General features: G+C 50.8%; 1 protein-coding gene across 1 annotated transcript in view; it reads left to right on the forward strand.

Moving 5' to 3' along the window:
- The first annotated feature begins 1,925 nt into the window (after positions 1–1,925).
- The window catches only part of LOC122388714, a 39,335-nt gene continuing 14,875 nt past the window's right edge, over positions 1,926–26,385 (forward strand). Inside the window, exons 1-3 of the mRNA XM_043380072.1 lie at positions 1,926–3,369; positions 16,017–16,173; positions 25,942–26,160. Of these exons, the coding sequence (XP_043236007.1) occupies positions 2,149–3,369; positions 16,017–16,173; positions 25,942–26,160 (1,597 nt within the window). The 5' untranslated portion in view covers positions 1,926–2,148. The remainder of the gene's footprint in view (positions 3,370–16,016; positions 16,174–25,941; positions 26,161–26,385) is intronic.

A 26,385-nucleotide genomic window follows, 5' to 3' on the forward strand; every position in this document is an offset into this window, starting at 1 on the left:
TGTTTTGATACATAGAACTTAGAAGTGTGCCGAATCTGTTCTGTGGTGAATGACTGGTCCACAGCGTCAAGCAGTTAACGTTTTTCGTTAGCAAAAAAAAAGAAGAAAAAACATTTAAGCTAAGGCTGTTTTTTATAATCATCCGTGATCTAACCTTTGAATGTCATGCAACGGCAAATTTTAATTGTCCTTTTCTTAGCTTCTTCATCGTTCGCGGTCCAGTGCGCTCAAAACTGTGTATTTTCTTTTGTCTGTAATACATCACTTATTGAGGTAGTTGTATATGTTGTTATTCAGCTGGGACATAATTAATGTGTAAACTCGAACCCAATAAAGCTCCCAATAAAACTACATAGCTGGTGTCAAAACAACGTTTTACACATCACTTATTGAGCCTGCAATTTTGACGATTATATCCAGATTTCTACCTATCTGGGTCACTAAAACATTACCAAGGCTCCCAGTAGGTACTCCAGTATCTACTAATACCTACCTTTCAAGTCAGATATTGGTGAAGAAAACCTCAGCTTGAGAGAAACATATTTTGAATACATTAATAGTCATAACACCACGCGCGACAACCCACTGTCGGCTGCTGCGCGTGACTGAAGAGGAGATCACAGGGGCTCAGTAGATCCGGTAAAAGTGACCTGGGAGCCACCCCAGAGAGAGAGAAGAGGCACCACTTTATCGATCGTGGGAGTCTGAATAGCATCCCGCTGGCACACAACACGAACGCTTGGAGGTCGGCCAAGATACTGAACTTCAAAGGCTCAACGGGAGAGTGACTTAATGCGATACTCGTTAACGTGGCTCTATAATTATGAATACAAACATACATATTGTTACTCATGCATAGTGCCAAGTACGAAGGCAAAGTCAAAGAAGTTGAATTTCCACATTAAAATTACGTGCATCGGTTGAAGAATTGGCAGGATACCGATATAAGTTGTAACCACCCAGTCACCGAAACTGGAAACAGACGGGCCTGCCGTCCGTTGCCGTCCGTTGCTGTGCCCTGAAGCATGGATAAACACTAAGGATGCAAGATCGATCAACAGCAGCACTAGCTTTCATTAGTCTGCAGCTTGTGCTGAAATTGTTTGAATTTTACCTACCCTTGCCGGCTCTATCGGTTCTCTAAAAAAATCGCCAGGGATGAGAGCTATGGGTATAACCCTCTTGCCGTCTCGCTTTTTGGACGTGTCTGTCCTTGGCCACTGGCCAGACCTTGCGTGTTCCTCAGGTGAACTGTGCTTACTTGAAGTCAATTCAGACACTTGAAGTTCATATTAGCCGTTTTCACGACGGCCATCTGGTACACATTTGGTGCACATCTGGTACAGATTAGGTGCAGATTTGGTCAAATCAGGTTCAGTGTGTCTCTTAACAGCTATCAGCTAGGGTTGCACTAATTGCTTATATGCCTGCTTTGTCATATTATCAGATAGCATCATCGATTAAAACACTGAAATAAATTCATAAAATGAAGATATTTGCTGTAAAAGAAATTAGGTGCAGATTTGGTCAAATCAGGTGCATTCGCCGGATAGCCCGTCGTGAAAACAGCTATTCTCAGCCAGTCGAAATGACGTCAAAAGCTATATCTTACTTCTGGTTGCCAGGCTTCAACAAAACAACCCGTTAGCGGTTTTAATTCTCCATTTTCACCGTTTCTAGTCGGTTGTTTAACAGCGCTCAGTGCCGGACTCTCGGCGGAGACAAATCGCCACGATAATAGCGGTGACACCGCCAGTGTCACGATCGCCGGGCGCATTATTCGCCACTTAACCCCGCCGCCAGGCCGGCCGGCCGGCGGTCGCGCCTCTCGTCGGGAGGTCCGGCCGGCGAGCGAGCTCAGTTTCTCCGAGTGGCCGGGCCGACGGCGCCCCGACCGACGACGGCCCACTTCTGCTGCGTCCGTCAGTCGGCGGCGCGACGCTTCCCCGGTCGGCCGCTGTCTCGAGCGCTCCCGCACCGCCGCTGCCACGCGCTGCGTCCCACGCTCTCGCTTGCGACCCGGTGACTAGAAGTGGTAGAGGGCCGATAGGTGACAGAGTGACAGTGGGAACTTTGAGACTGGTGCGTGAACTGTGAGGTTACGAGAATTTGAGGACACTCGGGGATCGTTCGACCCCGTGCGCAGACATGTTTAACCCACACAGTCTGAACGGGGACCGTCTGGAGCGGTACCACGACCTGCACCTGCGCGGTAAGTACCCTCTGGGGGCACGCGCCTCGCTCCCCATGGACCTATCGGCCATGAAGACCTCCACGTGGACCTACAAGCCGGCGATGCCGCTGCAGACTATGGTTCCTCACCATCAGCCGGCGCCGGAGAAGCAGATGAGGTTCCGCCCGGAGAAGGCTCACCGTCGTCCTGTGCAGCGTCTGCAGTGGAGGAAGAGCAAGTGGCAAGGTGACGCAGACGAGCCGAGCAGCTACCTGGACCTCAACCGCATCAGCTCGATGACTATTGCTGATGTGAGTCCCAAGTTTGCGGTGAAGCGCATCCTGCAGATGTACGAGAACCAGCAGTACCGTGAGGCCGCTAACTTTGTCAACCGCCTGAGTCACGGCACGTTCAAGGTGATCCTGACCGACCTGCCCGTGGATGTGTTCATCGAGTCCATGCCCGACAGTCTGCCGATCCTGGAGGCGCTGTACGCCAAGGTGTTCCTCTCCGACGGGCTCAACTTCTCCGTCAAGACGCTGAAGCCAGACGTCGTCGTGATGCAGATGGTCAAGTTCTTCGCTCAGCAAGAGGACAGCTTGACGGGCAACATCAAGTGGGAGCAGTGCGGCCCGTTCATCGCCTCCTGCAAGAAACTGCTCAAGGTCATCGTCCACACCGATCCCAAGATCAAGAAGATGCTTGTTGGCAGACGTAAGGCACTGGACAAGGCGATCGAAGGAATGGGTCACCACGGCATGGTGGGTACGTCGGACGGATCGCTGATGAACCTGCACGACGCACTGAAACTCGAGTTCAAGAAGGTGGTGACTTCTTACAAGGCGGCGCTGGAGAAGCTAGAGGAGCTGAGTCTGTCCACGTCCTCAAAACAGACCATCAGTCGCAGCATCAGCCACGGCCCGGCCCCGATCCAGGTCTCACACCAACGGCAGCTCAGCATTACTCAGCAGGAGATCCAGGAGCGGCTCATCAAAAACAAGACGATCCTGAACGTGGTGGAGCCGATCTTGGGCAATCACAGCCTGGACGTCTTCCTGGGCATCCTGCAGAGACGCATCGACCACGACAAGGACTGTCTGTTCCACTTCACGCAGCTGAAGAAGGAGGTGAAGGACATGCAGGACGCCACGGTGGTCGTCCCGATCCTGATGCGCTACGGCAACGGCATCGATCAGGTCAGTCCACTCTGTGAAATGCGTTACAAAGTCCTCTACAATGTTTATATTCGCATTTCGCAATGCTTTTTTTCACCCACTATGTACAGTCAAAACATCCTAATTTTTCGATGCGATAAAAAGCGATTATGTTCAGTCGTCTTGACATTTTCAATACGAACTTCATCGACACTAAGGCTCTGCCTCGCTGGTGGGCCTACACTTACAGGTCTCTACCTATTCAAGCTTAATGAAAATGTGTGTGATATTAATTATCGCCTTTCCGTTCATGAGGCAGTCACGAGACGCTTAAAAAGACTATAATGTCTGGGGCGGAGTTCGATATAATATCCGTCCAATTACCCGATCATAAACGTTGCATTACCATACATGAACCCCAAACTTCCCGCTTCTCATGTGAAAACAATGCACCTACGCTGGAAAACTCTGATGATGTTAGCGTAAAATGAAGCTAAGTAGGTACAGGTTATGGTTGTTTGCCATAAGAGCTGGCTGGTAACGACCGATAGTAAGACGCCCCCGGTCAAGGCACCACCCAGTCCCATGGGGTCGTATGGCCCAAAAGTAGGCTGAGAGAAACCCAACAGCCCGTCGACTCGGTCATATTTGACGGTGGAATGTAATCATCCGCAGTCGTGCAATAATTATGATCAGCCGCCCACCCTCTCACTGCGAGATGAATTGGCAACGATACGGCAGAGCTTTCACTCGCCGGTCGGGTCGTGCCGCTATCAGACCTGATGAACCGGGCGCTCAGGTTCACATGGATTCCACGTCGTCACTGAGGTTTGATCTGGCGGCTTGCCATGTCCGCTGACCGAAAAGCTGTGTAAACGAGACTGAGAATGACCTTCAGACGAGCAGTGGAAAGGCTGGTTTCTCGTTCATTCATTAGGTGATGTTTGGCCTTGGGTGTACGAATAACCTACGTGCTCTGGGAAAAAAACTTGCAATGAATGTCTGTTGCAATGAACTTCTGTGCCTCAAAATTACTTTGTTATGGGACTTATGAACGTAAGTCTAGATAGTCTACCTCCCGGCCCCAAGTGAGTTCATTCTGACTGAATTATAAGCTCATACTTTGGCCACCTGCTGGCTGCTATTCAGCAGCCATGATGGATAGACGGACAGTCTCCGCCTCATAAGGTAGCTCACCGGGTCACTTTTCCCGGATATATCTACTAAACGTCAGTGTGCTGTTCATCTGGCGGTTGGGCATGACTGGCTTTGTGGTTTAGTATAGCGATGGCAAACGCAAGCCAGCTTCATCAGTCAACAAACAAGCCCAGATATGCACAGTTATCCCCGCGTATGCCCTCAGCTAGGCAGCCGGCTTAGCATGAGTAGCTTCTCTTGCTTCTGAGTGGCATGCATCCCCGGTAGTGCCTTATCAAGCTTCATCAAGCGGTGATCTGACATGGCAGTAGCATCGCAAGTAACCCTGCTCTGACCGCATTCCATGCGATCGTGGCCATCTGATAGAGGCGCGTCAGAGTGTGGAAAGTTCAGATAGATCCTTGATTGTTCAGCTGTATGAAGGATATGCGGTGTGGAAATCTTGCTATCCCTGGTAAAGCGCGACAGTAGCCCGTACGCATAACGGAAGCACAGTAAGTGGAAAAATCATAACCTATCGCTCTCCACCGTCTGACTGATTCTAAATAGTACCAAATTTAAAGCAATTAGGTGCAAGCATATTTCAACGTCAATTTTCACAAGCATCAAAACTTTTAACTTACCCAAAAAATCGTAACAATAAAGCAACAAATGCATGGCATCATTAAAGCTGTAGATAATTGCCGGTATGCTGCTTTTAAAAGTTTTCACACCTAACAGTACCAATTGTACATTGTTCGCCGCTTTCCGTCACCTTTCTATTATAGATGGCCCACAAATCTCTCACAGGAACCGGTTCTGCACAAAGCGCGTGGTGACACATGCCGTACGTCGTGTCCTTGTTTCCGCGGCCCCCACACCCACTCACCTATTCCTCTCTCTCTCTCTCTCTCTCTCTCTCTCTCTCTCTCTCTCTCTCTCTCTCTCTCTCTCTCTCTCTCTCTTTCTCTCTCTCGCCCTCTCTCCCTCTCTCTCTCCCTCGCTCTCTCTTTCTCTCTATCTCTCCTCTCCTGTTCTATTCCCTCCTCTCTTCTTGTTCGCCACCCATCCGCCCTCACTCGCCACCCTTCCCTCTCCCCTTTCCTTCACTAATCTGTCACATCCCTCGTCCTGCGGTCGCCCTTCTTTCCCCTCGGCGCGGCAGGCGGCTCTGGCTCTGTGTTCACGACAAACCCTCAATCCAGACTGGTTCCTCCGGCCACCCAGCAACTGGCGCCCGGACTGGTCTGACCCAGTGCGCGGGACACCTTATTGACGCCTTGGTAACGCCCCAGGTACGGTCGCTCGAGAGCACTGACCGCGAACTCAGGAGGGGGAGGGGAGGAGAGTAGTGAGATGTCGGCGAGAGGTGGAGTGAGAGGGTGAAGGGTGAGGTACGGGAAGATGTATTGAATTTACATATGTGCGGCTGCCATTTCATCGATAGAGTTTTAGCTTTGGCATTTGAGCTAACGCATCGGTGAATCGATCAACATAGCCGTATACGGAATAGACGAAGTGCAAACAAAAGCAAGCATATAGATTTGACAGGTTGCCACTGAGTTGACATGGAGCGACGCCTCCTCAGAGGTCTTCTACGTATTTTACTAACCAACTGACTTGCCAGTTCTACAGGGTGTCCCATAAGTTCGTTCTCACCTAAATTTTACGCTTTTAGGCTCTCTTGGCACGTTGGAATTGGCTCGTTACTGAGCTTACGTGGTTGTCATGGCTGGTAGAAATGTGTTCCACAGTGACTAATTTCTGTAGACAAAATAGTTTTTGCTAGAGAGCCCGTTTCCTACACAGACGGCTAACGCCGCAACATAGAGGTCTCCAATACGGGTACGTCTCGGTATTTAGTTAGCACGTGACCATTCGCGACGATTGAGGGTGATTGAGGCCTACCAGTCTGAAGACAATGTCCATCGCTAACTGGACGCACAGTCAGCAAGTGACACCGATGATTTGTCGGGAGTCAATCATTGCAAGTTTATCCTCTTTTTTTGTCAGCTCTCAGGAGTGAGCCGTGTAGCCAAAACTGTGTGGCGCCAAAGTGGCCATCAAAAAGGTCAAAGGGTTAGAAAGTTGGTAAGCAGACTTTTCGGGATGGATTACCAGCTGTCTAAGAGTGTTCTTTCGGGGTACATAACTCAAGGTGACTTAAGCTTTGCTTACCGGAGGGCTCAAAACAGTCAAAAACGTCTTAAAACCCTCGCCGGACCTATTGGTTTTCTACATACGCGCCGGCCGAGGGGGGGGGGGCGGGTACGACCCCCCCTCGCCGTTTCGCCCCTGGTGGAGCTAGCGCGTCGCGGAAAAAACGAGCGTGTGCGCCGTTACGAGACGCAGAGATTGGTACCCGATTTTAAGGTCCAAGGTCAACCGGTGACCTCTGAGGTCAGGTCAAGTGCCCAAAGGTACGGCTCAGTTTTTGGTGAATAACTTCGCAAAAAACGGCCGCAGAGCGCCGATTTTGGCAGCATCGTGTTCGCCTCGCTCAGGCGCGTCGAATGATATACTTTTTGTCCGGGTCAGGTCAACTTGGGGTGTTGACCTCAGGTCAAGGTCAGGTCAGCACCTCCAGGTCACGAAGTTGGTCGAAAGAGGTCATGTCGCATATCATTCGATTCGGCAGGTCTTCCTGAGTCCATTGGTGGCTTTCCCGACTCGCTAGCTCAATTTGATCAAGAGTTATTGACGAAAAACTAATATGACCTTGATGACGTCATAAATGACGTCACGCAAGGTCAACATTGCAAAAGTGACGCATCTAACCTTGCAAGGAGTGCATCAAATCACGATTCTGTGTGCTTGAGATAGTTGGAGATCGTTCCCGGCGCCAGAATAGCAGTTTGAATTTTTCCCCATTGACTTATAATGGTGAGGTCACGAAAATGACCTGACCTCATATGACCTTTAGGAAAAATCCGAGATATACAAGTTGTGGGACTCATAATGGATACTAGATCCTGCAAGTTTCATTTCCCTGTGACATCTCCTCTGGCAGTGAGGGCGTTGCGAAGTTGCGACATCTGAAGACCGTGCAGAGGTTCACTTATGACGTCATAGGTCAGTGACCTGACCTGACCCAAAAATGCGGTTGGTGTCAAAAGATCCGGCTTGGATCAAAGGTCAGGTATGCCAAGTTTTAGCTCTCTATCGCCAGTGTGTTCGGAGCTATCGCAAAAAAACCCTATGGGGGGGGGGCGGCACCCGCCCCCCCCCCCCTCGGCCGGCGAGGGTTAAAATGGCCAAACATGAGTTTCGTTATGCCTGAGGCTAAAAAAAAAAACTAAAGGGCTGAGGACATCAACCAGGTCATCTGGACTAACTAGTCCACATTCGAGATGAAACACCCGTTCAAACCCGAAAACAACCCCATAAGGGCGAAGGAGGAGGCCTCCGTTTCGTCCCGTTATGTTCCTATGCGAAAGGCCAAGGTCACGGTATTGTGGGGTTATAGGCGTCCAGACGCTGACCAGGTTGCGATTGGTGTCCCAGAAACAGCTTTGGGAAGCATAATGCTTTTCCAAGAACATCTAGGAGGAGTTTCAGCCCTCAAGCTGAACTCGAACCGCGAGTATGAACACATTTATAGAGGAGAAAATGGCATCCGAGAGGTCGTAGGCCCATCTTCAGGCAAGACAGTGCATCAGTGCACAGGTCAAGCAAAGCTTAAAAGCGGTGCAAAAAGACTGTGACAGGCGTTTGTGGCAAGATCACATGCCAGGCACCTCATCGGATCAAAATTTCATAAATGTTTGTTGGTTATGCTGAAAATTAGGCTCGTCGAAGCGTAGCGCTGTTCAAGCCTCGAGGAGCTCACGGCGCATGTCAAGTCAGTCTGGGTTAACTTTAAGCCTGCTATGCAGCCAAACATGCCGGTTGGCATGCCGCAGCATGTGTTCATGTGTTTGCTTATTTAATGGGGAGCACATTGAGGGGTCACAAATATATCAAAACGCAATGTACTCTGTTTCACATGCAAATATAATGTGAGAACGAACTTATGGGACACCCTGTATAAGGCGGATACGCCTTATTGGCATTACCCGTCGCGTTGTCACCCCCGAAGGCCATACCGTGTTCAATACATGCCAATGACTGGCTTAGCTCAAACCCCGAGGGCCTATTCTGGTGCACCGGCTTTCGCCGGCACCGCTCGGCCATCATACAGACAATACGGAGGCCGCCTTTTCATCGACGACCCCGGTCGGATCCCGCAGAGGTCAGTCACACGTCGGCACCCGAATCCAAATAGTCCCCATTACCATCTTAATAAGGCGTTTCTCTATTTATTCACACGGTGTAATGCATTTTGGACACACGCAGCCCGCACGGTGCGCCCGGCGGGTGGCGCGTGTGCGTACAGTAGGTCACCGAGAGCCGCTGTTGGACGGGAGACCGCGCTCGGCCCGAACTCAATGCGTCTTATTATGGTGCTGGTAGTCACTGCGGTGCCAAAGGTGACGAAGGAATGGAAGGAGCGATCGAAGCATGTCTAGCGTTTGAATGCTTCAAGGAGTACACTGTGCTGGCTGAGATGTTTTTTATGCGTACGGTGCTGCACTATGTTTAGCCTAGCAGCTCGCAAAACTGCCTTTTCATGGTATATGCCGTGAAGCTCACACTTACGAATTTAGAATTTTTACCCTTTCCTTTGAGTGCAAGAATAGAGCAAAAGCAGGTCTGGTCTTTTCTTGCGTGTTTATAGCTGTAGAAAAAAAATAAAAACATGAGTGGGTCCTTTCATGTTAACTCATGCATAGGTTTCAGACTAAAGCTATGTAAAAGTGTCATAGAACCGTCATAAAAAGTTAAACCGAGCTAGCCATGCTCACAACTCCGATACCCAGCTGTGCAGCAGGTGGCGTGCCGGCCGTATCGCTCGACCTCCCTGGTAACCGCCCTCCGCCGGGTGGGGCGATCCCGTGTCTTGGGTTTCTCTCTCGCTCTCGTTCTGCGGAGCCGGCGCGCTCCTCGAATCTGTGTCAGCGACCGTCTAGCCTTCTAATTAGAATTCAGCTCGCCTCTGCACTCCCCTGACGCCGGACGTCTGCCTCTCGGCGTGCATTTCTCTGCAGCGATCCACGCTTCTCTCTCCCCCTGTGAGACTGTGTCACCCTTTAACGCCGCTGTACGTGCAAAGAGTGCAGAGTGCATAAACATACATACCAAATCCTGCCTGTGAGCGTGCTGGAGAATTCACTAAACGGCTCACTAGACGACGCCGTAAACGAAAACCTGTCAGGCATGTCCAATAGCACCCGGCAACAAAGTGTTACGTGCCACTAGAGAATCAATGCATCTCTGGTTCGAGCGTTACGGACTTCGCTATTAAAAAGTAGACTTGCGAGCTCCGAATGTGATATTTATAGCGAGAGGCGAGAAGTAAATCACAAAAACTGCAATGTAAAGCAAGGTGGGTCACCTAATTTGGCGAGAGCTAACAAGTTATTTTTAAGTTGTATTTTGCAATGCCATGCATCTTTGCTCCATCCTTGCTGCTCGGTCATGTTTCATTTAATAATTGAAAACAACTACCATTTCTCAATTTATACGCACTATTTCGTATTCATTTTGTGTATGATATATTATAGACGGTATGTAGAGGTCTATGGATATATTCATCCGAGTTGCATGTCATGCGAGGGTCATTCAAACGCAGTATCGGCACACCTTATGAGATGACGCCTCCATCCAGGTCAACGGCATGCATGTGTGAAACCACTGGCTTGTCTCGAGAAGTCATTCATATATAATCTGTCAACTTCTGACGGATTTGCTGCAACAACGACAACTGCATTTTACTTCCGTCGCTGTTTCTCGTCGAATAGACATAGCTTCCACTCAATTCCAAGTATAAGGGAAAGTGAGATTCAATCGGCTATACACATCTCTGAACAATGTAGATCGTTGCATAAAAGTAATTGCTATCTTCCCCTCGTGCAGTGCTGCTATCGTCTCAATGATCAGAAACCCGACGTATAGCAACCGTTTGTGCAGCTCAGTATCTCCTTCAAATCGCACCATATTCGCTGGAATGTTTCGGAAGCCCTACTTTCAATAACGTAGTAGTAGTAACACCGCTCTGCATTTTCTTTTTGAATCCATCATCTTCCGTCATCCATACGCTACAGCAGGTCGGCTAAAACGTCCAAAGAGGCGGAAACTCCATCGAGCCACCGCGCTTTCTGACCTCCGGGAGATGCTCCTGTTCCGGCCCGATCCGGAGCGACGCTACACGTCCTATCGCTCTCTAATGGCCAGCGACTATAATCTCCGCTGATGAATCGAATGCCGATCGATCGCTTTCCAGCTTAATTAAATCCGCAGCTACCCCAATTTATGGGACGGGACGGGACTGTGTGGTCGGAAGGTTTGTGCGTCGGTGGGGGGGGGGGGGGGGTTGGGCGATTGGGGATGTCGCGGCGGTCAGAGCAGTTGGCAGTCGGGACAGGCGTAGGTTCGCTCTCATGACCACATTGACATCACATGGCTGACCGCTGCGTCTCGTGACCTATGTGACCCGACCTCGATGACGCCGCCACTGTCAATGGCTCCGCTACTGCGGAATGTTTTGAAGAAAGCCGTGGTCGTGCGGTGCTCTTCGGTGCCAGTCAGCAGCGTCAATGAGATGACTCGGGACGGCCGCTGCTCCAGTCACGCCGGAGTCAGAGTCGGAGTCACAGGCGGAAGTCCTGTCACGGAAACCTCTCAATTACAGCTGCTCTAATTAGAACTGATCACGAATCGTGCTCAATGTCTCACAGTTTAGCCACGAAGCTTCTGCGACGTTTTCAGTTAGTTTTTTTCGTGCTCAAATCAATCAGTAGCACTGGATTTACTTTCCCAGCTGTTCCAACCCTGCGCTGTTTTCATGCGTGGGTGAGGGCGGCTCCTGCCTTTCCGAGAGACGCCCGGCGCTTGGGCGGGTCAGGACACGCGCTTCTTTAACCAGTCGGGACGCACAAGCTAAATCATACCGGAATGGGGTCAGCGAAGAGAGACTGCGGTCGAGCCTGCGCTGGCCACAACCGCCGCCGCCCTACGAACCCGACTCTTATCCGGCGGGACACGATAATTAATCGAGCCGAGTGCCCCAACCGAGCGGCATCACTCGATAACACCTCTCTTTATCCCGCGCCGCGGCCGAGCGGGGAAAACGAGCCGCGGCATCGAGACAGGAGAAGATTGGTGGTCCCAGCGGCGTTTCAGCTCCATTTGATGAAAGCATAAGCAGCCACATCCTCTAATTCGTCGATCGCAACGGGGTTCTGACTGGGATGAAAGGAGGCGCGCGGTGGTCGGCCAGCGTTCATTTAATCAGCTTTATGACCCACATTAATGAATTATAATGATTAGCGTTCCATTAAACGAGTGAGAGCAATTTTCATAGTCATAATGGTCTCAATGGCATATGACCTGTATTCATTTCATTCAGAACATCTGGTTTATTGATGTGTTGTGAGACGGTGAACCGGCGTCCGATGTCATGTGTCAAGTCATTGGCTTGGACGTTGGACAAACAGCTGAGTGGCTGACACTGAGATTGCCATCGGCAATGGAATAAAGAGCTAATTTAATAGCCGCATAGATGACAATGACTGATAAGCGTTGAACTAAGTTCCTCGATTGGTAGCGATAGGAAGATATTGTAGTGTGAAGCGATGCAGTCTCCGATCACTGGTAGGAGTGATAGGGTTGTGTGAGTCACTGTGCAGCCTCCCCCTTTTAGTGCTACCGTTCTACGCTGCGACGCTATCACCGTGATAAACTCCCATACCTGAGTCGCAGTCTCCGGTCCCACATCACCCTGCACCCACCATCCCGTGCGGCTGTCTCAGTGCCGGGCCCACCCTGCTCCCGGCGAGCTGTCAAATTGATCACCCTCCACCGGCTGTCTTCCGTCGGACAAAAACTCGACAACAAACCGCCGCCGCCGCCCGGCCCCGGGCGACCATATCCAGAATGAATGGCCTGTTTAATTGGGTAAATTGCATTTCCGCTTCTGCAGAATAACATGAATGAGTAGTCGAGATGTCTACAATATGCCGACGTACTAACCTCCTACATGGCAACACGAACAACATATACCTCCACATAGCACAATTAAGCGAGTGTGGTCACCACGGGTCGTCACGGACAAACGTGAGCCGCCTCAGACCGGTCTTCCCAACATGGCGATGGCACGTCGTCGGCGGAGGCGAGAGTGACCCGCTGCAAACGGCGCCCCCGGCGGGTCTGCCGAAGGAGGTCACACCCGATCTGCAGAGTGCATACACCTCGGCGTCGCTCGCCGGCCCGTAGAAAGTTGTCGGACAATCAGTCGGGATGAGTGACCGTGTGTCAGACCGAGCCCGAGGCGGAGCGGGTCTTTGCACCCCGCCCGACCGCCCGGCCGCCGCCGCCGCGCGGCACACGCAGGCGAAGTTGTTAACCCACTCTGCGGAATGGTTCGGCTCTCCACCCGCCATATATGCGTCATGTAAACCACTCACTTTCCCGACTATCTTCATTGTATGGAGAGGAGTACAGCGTGTATGTCAGTGACCGCAGTCCTCGCGGTGTGTTTGGACTAATTTCCGATGACGGGAACTGCGCTTCAGTGACGTGTCCGCACGCGTCACAGAGCGCGCGGACAGGACCGTTGGAGGCTCTCAGTCAGTCACGCGGCACCTCGAGACGTGCGTGACGCACCAGGCCGTGACGTGACGAGTGTTACGTGACGTCTTCATCACGGAAAGGATTATTGCTTCTTTTTCTCTCTCTCTCCCTCTCTCTCTCACTCTCACTCCCTCTCTCTCCTCTCCCTCTCCCTCCCTCTCTCTCTCCTCTCTCTCTATCTTTCTCTCTCTCTCTCTCTCACTCTCTCTCTCTCTCTCTCTCTCTCTCTCTCATTCTTTCTGCCAGGTACTGGCTTATGTTATCACTTCTTCTCATTTTTATTTTCATCTCTCTTCTAAAACTTCTCATTTTGCCTTTTCCTCTTATACGTATTTTTTCGTCCAATTCTTTCTCTTTTTCCTTCTGCGTTTTACCGACGTTAAAAAATTAGATTTTAGAAATCACAACTCGTTGCTCTCACGAGCCAAGGCAAACGTCGAGAGATCGACGCTGATTCACGTACCGTGTCTGAGTAGCGGTCGCAGCACCGGCAGCGGCGGTGGTGGTTGTGGTGAAGTCTCAGCGGATGTCTACGGAACTTCGCACTGTTGGCTTTGCCGAAGGAGCCCCGAATAGGCTCCGAATGGCATTTTGACGCGCCGAGGCAGCGGTGTGTGGATTATAGCAGTCGGAACTGCGACTCGACTCAGCCGGTGAGAGGATTCTGCAGCAGCATTAGTCGCGCTGTTTGCAGCTTTGTGCAGGCGTTCCGGTGGTGAGCCGAGAGACGTCAGAAAATGTGGTTCCGTAGCGGTATTACTCCATAGATAACGGGAGGGCGATTGTTGTGACAGTGAGTGATTTGCAGCTCACTCTGCCACATATTGCAATTGCGTAACAGATCTGACATAAGCTGTCGTAAAGTATTTCTTTTAGACATAATTTGATCACGAAAAGCGCATCATTGCCAGTGCAATCACAAGAGAACGGACGTGGCTTTTATATCAGCAGGGAAATGCGCATGTGCAAGTTTAATTATGACCATCGTGAGCCAATGCAACCACCACCCGCTAACCAATAACAACACACAGGGCATGGGGCGACTCCATTACTCAATGTCGACATCTAAGCTACGCTCTGCTACACACGAGCCTGAGCTCCGTTAGCTTCCCAGCATGTAAGCTAGCGCACATACCAAATTACTCCAGCCAGTCATGCACGACCCCTCTAGCATAACTTCCCCTCCCTCTGCTGTACCGCTTCATTGCCTCTTTAGCAAGGTGTGGTCGCCAACGCGCAACCACAGAGCCACAAAAGGTCATGTTCAGGTCACCGGGCGCGCCTTGAGGTCACTGGGTGGTGACAAGACACGCTCTGGTCGTCTGTCGTATGTCACAAAGGTCACACCTGACGAAGGGGCATTGGGCTCGAAAAGCTCACAAAGGTCACGCTAGAAATATTACCAGAAGTTGAGTGCAGTGTCGATAGAGGGACCGAATATCTCTAATCATGAAGTACGAGTACGCATCTAGAAACAAGGTCATTGAATTTCTGCAGGGTATCGAGCTTATGTTCACATAGTTCAGGCGTCCCTCGCACATGAGTGAAATGTGAATTGGTGGAGTTGCAAAAAAAGCTAGGCTCCAAATGTTCCCTAATCCCTTATAATAAATGCAGTTACTAAAAATACAAGTCCATTTGGGCTACCGTTCACATGAGCTCATTCGTGTGGCTTTTTTTGGCTTCTGCTATCACGAAACCTCATGATTGACCAATTTTGTCCACGAATTCTGAGCTTCGCGTCACGCAGCATGTACCCAGGACAGTCAGACAAACAAAACTCCCACCGTCAAACGGTTTCCTGGTGGGTTTGTGGGAGACTGGGCACCCTGAACTCCGAGCTTACAATGCGTGACCCCTACACAAATGATGGTGGGATATTTGCTTATGAAGTAGCTTATTTGTGTGTGAGGATCCGTGGAAAAGATTTGATTGTTATTTTCTGTGGAATAAAGATCCCAACAAGTTTGACGAAGTACGTGAGGCTTCAGATGCACTACGTTGTAGGTTGCGTGACTTGAAAAGAATAATGTGTTGTTTAGAGTTTAGACCATAGATGTGCCACTGAGAAAGGTCACGACAGGCCGATGAACCCGAGACTTGCTCTGTCGGTGACATGAGTGCACTTATAATGTGTATGTGTGTACATTCTTCCTAAGCCTACCTATACGTTAATCATAGACCCGTACCCGTGAATAAAGTTGATAAAGAATTCCTAAGTGTCTTGAACATGAAGCCAACATAAATAAACCGAAGTGCTGTCTACACTCCGCGATAGGGCCACTTTCAAACGGCGCTGTTTACTCGTCAGTCAGATTTTCCATCGGGGATGCCTTTTCTATCTGATACGATTAAAAGCATGCAAATCACCGAGGAACAGCACAAAGCGTGTTTTGTGCCTGTCGGTTGTCAAGTTAACGGATCAATCGCTCCCCGTCTTCAGAGTTGTCAAGGTCCGCAAAAGTGATGCAAAACAGCTGCGTATTGTTTCGAAGAAGGACGCTTAGACGTGAACCTTTGGCCCGAAATTAATACCTTCGCTAGAGATAGCGGCTCGCGTGGCGTCAATGGACAAATAAGCAGCTTTGCTAGCGTCTTTAGACGTATTGGTAACAACTTCAAAGATCCTGTTTTCATTGAAACGGAGCGCTGCAAACGCTGTTTTGAATGATAAATAGACCTCAACCATGAAAACTGAACGTTTACCGTGTACGTCGGAATAGCGTGTGCTGTTTGATGTTCTCGAATTCGCATTATTGTGGTGCAGTCCTGCACATAAATGACGATTTTCCCAGGCACCCCATATACCGCGCCGTCTTCACCTTTGGAGTTTGTCTAAACACTGGGAACTGACTCCCTCGCCCTTCCTGTTGATGTCGCAGGTGCTGAAGCTGATGAGGGACGTCTCCGGAGACCAGGAGGAGAGCGATGGCAGCGACATCTCCGGCTACCACTCGGACTCCGACTCCGCCATCATGACGTCAGGAAACTCACCCTACGTCAGCAAGTCGGCTAGATACAACTTCCTCTACAGATCAGGTCAGTGCGCGCGACATGGCATGACAGCTTGTTGCGTCTTTGCATTAAACTTTTTTCTCGAACAGCATTGAATGGAGTTTAATTATGTTAACTCTGAACACCGACGGATGCACATTCTTGACGCAAACATAAAAAACTAAGAAGAATGGAATAAGGAATGTCATGAACGAGAAGTAAGGTCATGTTTCCTTACTACGCTACGGGCCGTCCACTTATCATGATTCTGTAAAGCCCCACTGTCTTATGTGAGTAACTGAGAGCGTCTGCGCACTGCGGGAGACATACAGGCTACATCTAATCTGAGCGAGAATATCCATTTCATTCGGCGTTCACGAGGCCGGTGAAACGGATACTTTGCATAGGAGCTCTATCTGCGCGAAGAGCAGTCGGCGAGGGCCATCTGCCGGACACGCGCGTCCCCAGGTGATGGACGGACCAGCACGTCGGCCGGGTCAGACGGGGTCATGTGGGGTCATACGGGGTCAGACAGAGCTGTCAGGGGTCGCACGAGGGCGCCTCCTCCGACCTGCCGAGCAGACATGCTAATGAATTGTCCCGGGAGGAGAGAAGTCGACTTCCTGAGGCGGACGCGACCGCACTAATTAATTAACGCCGGCGTCTCCGAAACACCACAGGTGCCGACGCACAATTTGTCTCTGGCTAATGATTTGAAATATGCGGGTGTGAAGCGGGAATGTCAGTCATTGTGTTCAGACACGGGTCACAGACGGTCGCTCTTTTTGCGCGGCTATGACATTAGAAATGCTATTTGTGAACATTAGTGATGCACAAGAGCGACACCAGAAAATTTTAAATTGCAGTTTTATTGCGCCCTTGTGTTTTACCAGTTTTATCGAAGATGTCTAGCGTTGGAGTCCTTCTATTCTATTCATCCAACCAGATTCATGATGTTTTCTTAATTTACAGCAGAGAGTAAAGGCACGCACCAATGTCTCTTCTAAATACATTCAAATTCATTTAGTTGGGTGTGCTGTGCCGAAAAAAGAGCTTCATTAGACCTGCACTTGCCTACATGGTAACCATGCCGTTTTCGCAGTATTACTTCTCACGACTTTCGATCAATAACTATGCGTGCACACCATGACGAAATCGCCTCTATAACCTCCTTCCCCTTCCCGTAATCAAGGCGCCATTCATTCAGTCCATCCCCACCTCGTATCCATAGCTCGCCCTCGGGCGCTATCTCCTGCCCGTTCATACACAGCCCGCTGACGGCAGTCGCAGTCCGTTGATCGGTTCCACCTTGAATGCCTGTTTACTCGGACGATCTGTTTCGCTTTCGTCTGCCCGTGGCAATGGCCGGCGGTAGGTGATGGAGGGAGGCCACTGGTGGTCGCACGTGCCCCCCGGGTGCCCCCGGGGTGGCCCCGCCGGCCGAGTGATGAGGAGAGGGGACTGTTTGGCTCCCTGTGCGACCTTCGCACTGCCTCTCTCCGCGGCACTATTGACAAGCCATGACGGAGTGCGCGGTGGGCAGGCATGCCCCTCCGCGCTGTCTGCCGGTCGCCCGACGGAAGAGGCCGTGTGGCGCGTGACATTAGATGACGTGAGGCGTGACGGGTGACGTGAGATGACGTGACGCGTGACGTGGGACAGCGTGACGTGACGTGGCAGACACGGCGCGACGCGGCGGGTGGGGGCGTGGAAAGGAGCAATGTAACAGGTGTCGGGGATGGCGGGCCCAGATTTCCTCTCACAAGAGACTGAAAATTCTGACACGACACCACATTGGCTTCGAGACATGGCGGTTTTGAAAGGGACAGAGAGGAAGATGAAGAAAGTGAGGAGAGAGAGAGAGAGAGAGAGAGAGAGAGAGAGAGAGAGAGAGAGAGAGAGAGTATAAAGATAAAGGGAGGCAGGGCGAGAAAGAGAGGTAAAGATTAAATTGCATTTGAGAGAGACAAGTTTAAATTTCATTGCAGTAGGAATTTGGACGTGTTTGCTGATATTCAGAGCGTTTTTCTGTGTTTTGTTTAACGAGCCCAGACCTGAAAAGGTGATATAATTAACAGGAGTTCACCGTAAATATGCAATTTCATTGTGTTACGCGACCAAATGAAACCTAGCGTCACAGTATGCACTAGCGATGAAGCGTGAGTCAATGCGTTGGCGGTGTAAAAGTGCTGTGGGGCCTTCACTTCACGCTAAAGGATTCCGTTGTATCGTAATGCCGTTGAGCTCGGATGCATACATACACTTAGTCGGATTCTTTTTCATCATAAGTATATGCGTAACAGCTTCATTGTTTCGTGACACGGATTGTATAGTGAACATTACCAACGTTCTTTCTATGCTACATAAGTGCATGGTTCAGTGTATTCAAGCTGTGAACATCCACTGTCACGTTGGATACATGTGAATTCAGGGCTGCGGAGTCGGAGTCGGAGTCGGAGTCGGAGTCGGTCGGAGTCGACAGTTGTGACCGGAGTCGGAGTCGGAGTCGGAGTCGATTTTAGAAACCCGAGCCGGAGTCGGAGTCGGAGTCACCGAAAATCCGTCGACTCCGCAGCCCTGCCAGGTCTGCGGAGTCGGAGTCGAGAGTTGGAGTCGGTCGGAGTCGACAATTCTGGCCGGAGTCGGAGTCGGAGTCGGAGCTGGTTTTTGAAAGCCGGAGTCGGAGTCGGAGTCGGAGTCGCTGAAAATCCATCGACTCCGCAGCCCTGCATGTGATCACCGGGCGGTCACCCACCTTCAGTAAGCCACGTATGGAACCAGTCAAACAAGAACCGCGTCGCGCCCGCCCGCCTAAGGAACGAATAGAAGCCGGCACCGGGGTCAATGTGACACGACTCAGCGTGGGATAGAATGTGACCCGGTGACGTTTGGAGGGCAATGTCGTCCCACAAAAGTCAGGCAGTCCAACAATGAATACCGATACGAACAAAGACAGAGGTCAGGGTTGGAATGTGGCCTGGGAGCGATGATGGCTATGCCAATATGTAGTTCCATTATAGCTCTAGACAGAATGGTTCAATGACATCGTATGCTACGACTGGGGTGCGGAGTGATTTTGTTTTATGACACCTATTCTGATCGCTTGGAATATTTTCTTGCGATGAAATCTTATCAAAGGCTGATGAATGTGACTGACTTATGAAAAAATCACAAAGACTGATTGACTTCTAAATTTTAGAATCTCATCAATGCCGGATGTATTTAACGTATATAATTTCCCTATATGCCGCACCCATTTGCAGGACTGGTATATATCCGACGCAGGAATCCCGTTAGATGCATCCAAACTGGCAGCTTTCGCTTTTCGATGGAATATCCACGCTTCAAAACGAGTACCGTACGCGCCAGAATGCCCAAACCCCAGCCTTACAGGACAGCTCTCTCGCATAGTCAGTGGTCAAATCCGGCATTGAGTGAAGTCACGGACTTGAGACCGCGATGTCAGGACCACTGACCGGGCTGGATTCGGACGTCACCAGTCAGGTGTCGCCATCAAACCGAGGGTTTGGCGAACTTTCAGAGGGTTATTCTGTCACTCATTGATTAAGAAGCGATGCCAAGGGAGATTTAGTCGAACGCATCGGATATAATCCTAGTGCGACTGTTAAAATATGAAGGCTGTTCGCTGATGATGCATGAATTGAATAAGTTTTCAAATACCTAGAAGAATGAAATTTTTCTTTGAGCGTCACGTCAGTTCCCCGGCGTTTCTAGAATGTCTCATATTCACCGATCACTCTGAGAGCCGCAAAATACCTACTTCAAGGTAAATACAAATTTAGAAACTCTAGAGCACCGCTGCACTGTGTGCAGATTGATACTTCATGGAAGCTAACTTGTTAAAAAGCACTAGGTATTTTCGTTTTCCGTCCGATGCCCTCCAGAGTTCCTCCTTCATTTCAGCAGGCTATTTTAGCATATGTTCAGCAATTATACGGGCGAAAGGAGAGCACAGGGAGTGGTTACGAGCGAGCGAGCGCAGCGAGCGAAGTGAGTCTTTTCAATATAACGGAAAAATCTCAGTATGAGCGGCCCGGCCCGGCCCGGCCCGGCCCGGCCCGGCCCGGCCCGGCCCGGCCCGGCCCGGCCTGTAACGCTTTTGAGAGGCTTATATCTCAGGAACCGCTGGACCGATTGGCCTGCGGTCTTTTTGTTGGGTAGCCCCATCCCTTCTACCCCGTAATTGACTAGTTTTGATACATCTCAGTGACGGTCGTGGCACGTGCCACGTGAAAAGTCAAGGGTGTTCAAGCTGTTTTGCAAAAGTAGTGATTTTGAGAGGCTCATATTTTAGCAGCCGCTTGGGCTATTGACTTGCGGTAGTTTTTGTAGGGTAGCAGCATCCCTTCTACCCAAAATAGGATACTCTCGATGCATGTGGGTCACCCCCAGTGCACGTGCAAAATACAACAATAAGAGGTGCCAAATTTGTTCCCATTTCAGTAACTCGGTAATTACTGGGGCGATTTCGCTGAAACTTGGCATACAGGTAGGCACCCACCAGGCAATGCATTCTCATGTGTTGCGGTTGGGGTGCTACTGCACGTGCGCACGTGCAGGGGGCGTTTCCAGATCTCGAGAACGGCTGGGCCGATTGCGCTCAAATTTGGTACACGGTTGGGGACCAGTTAGTAGGGTGCCGTGCAAAAGTCATTTTGGACCCCGTTTGCACGTGCGCACGTGCAGAATGCCGCTTCCAGATCTCAGGAACGGCTGGGCCGATTGCGTTCAAATTTGGCACACCGCTAGCGACCGGTTAGAAGGGTGCTTTGCGCAAGCCCGTTGGAAGCACCCTCTCGCCCTTCCGCACGTGCAGGGCTCACTATCTCGCTCGCTCGTTCTTCGCCCAAAAGGCGTTTTACTGGTATGACTAACGAGGCTGGTAAGTGATTAGGGCCGCGCTATTCAGTGACCACAAGCCCATCTGGTTGCAAATTGTGGATCACTTTCCTTGTCGGAAGAAGCGTGTCAATGATTTTGCGTCACTTTAAAAAAGAAAGTAGCGTCATCGCCATAGGCATTGGCACAGGTAGGCTATGCGCTGGCGTTTTCACTCTTGCAAGGAGCTGATTACGAGCGAGCGAGCGCAGCGAGCGAAGTGAGTCTTTTCAATATAACGGAAAAATCTCAGTATGAGCGGCCCGGCCCGGCCCGGCCCGGCCCGGCCCGGCCCGGCCCGGCCTGTAACGCTTTTGAGAGGCTTATATCTCAGCAACCGCTGGACCGATTGGCCTGCGGTCTTTTTTGTTGGGTAGCCCCATCCCTTCTACCCCGTAATTGACTACTTTTGATACATCTCAGTGACCGTCGTGGCACGTGCCACGTGAAAAGTCAAGGGTGTTCAAGCTGTTTTGCAAAAGTAGTGATTTTAAGAGGTTCATATCTCAGCAGCCGCTTGGGCGATTGACTTGCGGTAATTTTTGTAGGGTAGCAGCATCCCTTCTACCCAAAACAGGATAGTCTCGATGCATGTGGGTCACCCCCAGTGCACGTGCAAAATACAACAATAAGAGGTGCCAAATTTGTTCCCATTTCAGTAACTCGGTAATTACTGGGGCGATTTCGCTGAAACTTGGCATACAGGTAGGTACCCACCAGGCAATGCATTCCCATGTGTTGCGGTTAGGGTGCTACTGCACGTGCGCACGTGAAGGGGGCGTTTCCAGATCTCGAGAACGGCTGAGCCGATTGCGCTCAAATTTGGTACACGGTTGGGGACCAGTTAGTAGGGTGCCGTGCAAAAGTCATTTTGGACCCCGTTTGCACGTGCGCACGTGCAGAATGCCGCTTCCAGATCTCAGAAACGGCTGGGCCGATTGCATTCAAATTTGGCACACCGCTAGCGACCGGTTTGAAGGGTGCCTTGCGCAAGCCCGTTGGAAGCACCCTCTCGCCCTTCTGCACGTGCATGGCTCACTATCTCGCTCGCTCGTTCTTCGCCCAAAAGGCGTTTTACTGGTGAATAACAAATGAACATAATTAGTGAAGTGTTTGTGGCTACCTGGATCCTGTGTAATTGTCTCCGAGGATATTATTGCAGTGTATCATATGACAGCAACACAGTGTCGTGTGCAAGAAACAAATTATTCTAACAGCCTAGAAACAAGCATTCCATCACCCTCGCAAGCCATTCAACCGAAATAAATCACCCCATACATATAATTACGGCGACGTTACAAATTGTTTCGTCACTCGCCGTATAACTCTCACTGTGAGCCATTGTCCGTCCGTGGCTAGCTCATCGGGCTCAGTGGCCGGTTCCAGAGTGCCCCGGGGCTAGCCCGCGGACCCGTCATCTAATTCCACTCCCTTCACCTGGCGGATAGTTTGTTCTGGCGTCTCCTCCGGGGTTGGTATAATGGACTCGCGAGCCTAGAATGGGACGGAAGTAGACAAACCTGGAGAGCTCGAGGCTGGGCTCTCATCCTCTCTCTCTCTCTCTCTCTCTCTCTCTCTCTCTCTCTCTCTCTCTCTCTCCCTCTCTCTCAGTACTGACCGCTCGAACAATCGGACATTCCACTAATGAATGCTAATGCGTCGCCGCTCGGGTCAAGCAGGACCGGAATGCTTAGCCACGGTCTCACGCCTCGCTCAACGCCGCTTGGCAAGGTGAAAGTGTCGTTGACCAGAGTGAGGTTACGGCTGCTTCTCGGATAGGTAGTTACCGATATTTACATACACTTCGGTCAGCCGGCGGCGAGGAACTTAGCGGAAGTGGTTGATGGGGAGAGAGGTTTCTGTTTATACACGGTGCGTCGTATTCAGGGGAGAAGGATCGGACTGTTTGTCGCTAGATGAAAGGCGGAGAGAAGGAAATGAGAGGTGAAAATGCGATGGTGGAAGGGGGAGAAATGTAAACACGATTTATATCATTAGGAACACAACTGACCTCACATAACCAACGGATGTAATAGTCAGAAGCACTAATTAATTCGACATAATAGCTTAAAAACGACTTTTGCCTATTTATATTTTCATCACTGGATTTTTCATATTAAATTTATTTTTCAGTCTTATAAATTTCCTTAGTTTAGTCTGCATTAAAAGCACATATAGGTAGATGCTCATTTTATGCAGCGGTGGTAATGAAGTAAATTGTTCAACGCTTCTTATCAAATAATTCGTGCTAACTGGTGAGGTAGGAAACGTTCTACAAAAGTGCAACGTTACTCTAACATCAGCATCAACAAAAAACGTTTATTTTGCGTTTAAGTCGTTTTAAGTATCTTTTCCTTGTTCTTTTTTATTCGACCGACTACGAGCTACAAACGGTACCATTCAGCGGCTGCGCTTCCTAATTTGTTTCCCATTACTTTTCACCTCGCCACATCATTCATTGGTCGGTCTGGACGTCAGATAGGCACATATCGACACCCCTGTGGTTACCGAGGCCTCCCTGCGCGCGAGGCGGCAGCTCAGATTGAAGACCGGCGCGGGATCAGGTGTTTATTAAGAGATCATTCCACCCGGCAAAATAACAGTGCGCGCCTTCATCAAGATATCGTAATCGAGACGATCAGGAATAGGAAAGTAGAATGAAATGGTGTGATTTCATTCAAGGCGATGAATAGCGCTCAGATGAAGTATAACCCATTGAAGCTGCTTGCATAGCAGTTGAGGTGAAACATGGCCAATTGCATTTGCTTAGCTAGGCATGCACCAAACCTACAAAGAACGGAAAACGTCTTATTGTTGAGATGCATCTCAGTAACACAAAAGCGAGCCTGTTGCGTCAGCCTTCTAAAAAGTGGGCTAGGATAAAGATAGTGAAGGTGACTCTATAAACCGCATAAGAGTGACTTTTTCGAGAGAGCTCACGACCTTTTTTCCTGTGAGCTGAAAGGCTTTTGGGGAGGCATTGTGCTGATTTGACAACTGGGTACCTATGCGGCGGTGGCTGAGCCCGTCCCGTTTGTTGTGACAGGCGTGCTTCAAATTTAAGCCTGTCTCAAATTTTGGCAAACTGAGACAAGTGAATAACACTCCAGCCGGAAATATCCATGTGCATTTTACCTCTTCTACGTCCGAATTTACCTCTTTCTAAGCTACCATCAGCTGTCAGGGAACTATGAGTTCTCCTATCCTCTGTCTCTGTCCGGGGAGAAGCTGGGTCGGGCCGTCGACTCACACCTGCTCCTCCCTCACATCCGGCGAAATCTCCCCAAAACGCGCCCGGGCACCGCTCGTCCGCGGTGGTATTGACCTTCGCTCCGCTTTCCCCGCGCCGCCGATCGACGAAATCGAATTCCTCGGCCGCCAGCTCGCACCTCGGGCGAGCATTATTCAAACGCGGCGCACCGGCGGCTAACTAGGCGCGGCAGCGGCAAGCAGAGTGGCGATTTGTGACGTCACGCCAAACAGCTGACCCAGAGAGCTGGACACGGCCGGCTCTCGGCGCGGCGCGGCTCTAAACGATGCTAATACGGTGCCCGCGGCCCGACGCTTTCTCGGCTGCTCGGAGACGAGCGGCGGGCGGCGGGCGGCGTCCGTTGACCCTCCCCGTGACTGAGGGGTGAGCAGGAGCTGCTGGGGGCAACTGGTCAGTGAGTTGGGCTCATCGGCTGGGCTCGGCTCGTGTAGTGAAAGGCCAGCTGGGAACGTTCGAGGGATGCCGAGGTGCATTACCGCAAGGCATGGAAATATCTGTCCCGGCCTCCGCTCCGCCCCGCCCCGCCTCCGCCGTCGCCTCTGGGTCTCAGTCTGAACCATCCGGCGCCTTTCTACTCCGACTCATCCTGAGATCCGGTCTACACCTCGCCTGGAGACACCCTCCCTGACAGATTTTGGAGGAAACTCCCGGATGTGCTGTCGCGAAATGTCCGCTGTATCCGTCCGAGACACACCTGGCAGAGTTTCGGTGGATCAGCTTCTATCCCAGCCATCTGCCAGTCACGGTCACTTTCCGTCCGCCGTCCCCAGCCCCGCCTCAACCCCGCCCCTTACCTCCAAGTTGCCCATCCCCCGTCGGGAGTGTTCGCCTTCTCGTCTGGCTTCGTTGGAATCGGGCGGGGGCGGAGGCGGGGGGGGGGGGGAGGTAGCGACGGAACCGACGCGATCAGCTGTGACGTTCGTCAACTCGAGACGAACAAAAGTCGCTCTTCCGTGACGAAGATTTGTCGATTCGTCGCCTCTCGAGGCACCAAGACGGACGTTTGTATACAAACACTAAAAATGGGAGAGTACCACGAGTCAAATGTAATGGGGGTTATTGATGACGGAGCATGAAATGCCCACGAGCGGGCCGTGTGCGCACATGGCCGTATTTGTGCGCTGTCCTACATGGGACCGATTTGTTTCGAGTCTGCGCACCTCGGACCACTCTGAGGAATGTGGATGTGCGTCGGCCGGACCAATGATTGGGGTCGCTTTTTGTCCAGACAGCTGCGTGCTGAGGATGCCAATGGGGAGGCTCGCCAGCCAAGATATCTAAACGGAATGCGCGTGCAGCAATTAGGTGGCAAAAACAAATAAGATGTAGTGTAAAGCAGCGCCACCAATTGCACACACGGACACGAGTCCCGACAATATCAACTGGATTAATTTGTACAATATAGGTATTTGTTTTTTTTTTTTGCCCTCAACAGTGACATACCTACCTACCTACCAGTATTCAATGAGATCCACACTTACTTAATTTTACACTTGTCTGTTTAGCGGATCAAACATGTAAAAACACGAACAGTCAGCAATAACCATTATATTTGTAACTTAACTTTTTGATGTAGCATAAAAGTTTGTTATAGTCGTATGACCGTATTTCACGATCGCCGTCACCCCGTTTTTTTCCGACAGTTCGCGCCACTCCCGCCCAGTTCCGCGGCGGCATCCCGGCCTTCTCGGCCGCCTCCTCAGCCTCGGGAGCCAGCCTACCGACCAGCAGCCCTGCCGTTTCCGATACAGCCTCTGTGGGAGACAAGTCCACCGGAGACGACACGTCTCCGCAGCTGGAGACAAAGGCCAGCCGGCCCAGGAAGCGCAAGGAAGTCGAAAAGCGCGCCTCCAATTCTAGTGGTGAGTGGGGTAAATCGGTGCGGACGGGAGGCCTGGAGGATTGTTGTCAGTCTAACGTGGATGTTTGGCAGGACAGAGGCCAGTTTTACCAACAGAAAAATAGCCATGCCTGCCGGAATTTCTTGCCTAAAGACCGCTTCACATACCGAGTGTAAACGCGATGGGCTAGTAAGTGGACGGGGCTTTACCGTTTACGTTCCGTACATGTGAAGCGGTCTTTAGGCA

This window comes from Amphibalanus amphitrite, unplaced genomic scaffold (genome assembly GCF_019059575.1).
Source record: "Amphibalanus amphitrite isolate SeventyFive unplaced genomic scaffold, NRLGWU_Aamphi_draft 000333F_arrow, whole genome shotgun sequence".
NCBI classification, from domain to species: domain Eukaryota; kingdom Metazoa; phylum Arthropoda; class Thecostraca; order Balanomorpha; family Balanidae; genus Amphibalanus; species Amphibalanus amphitrite.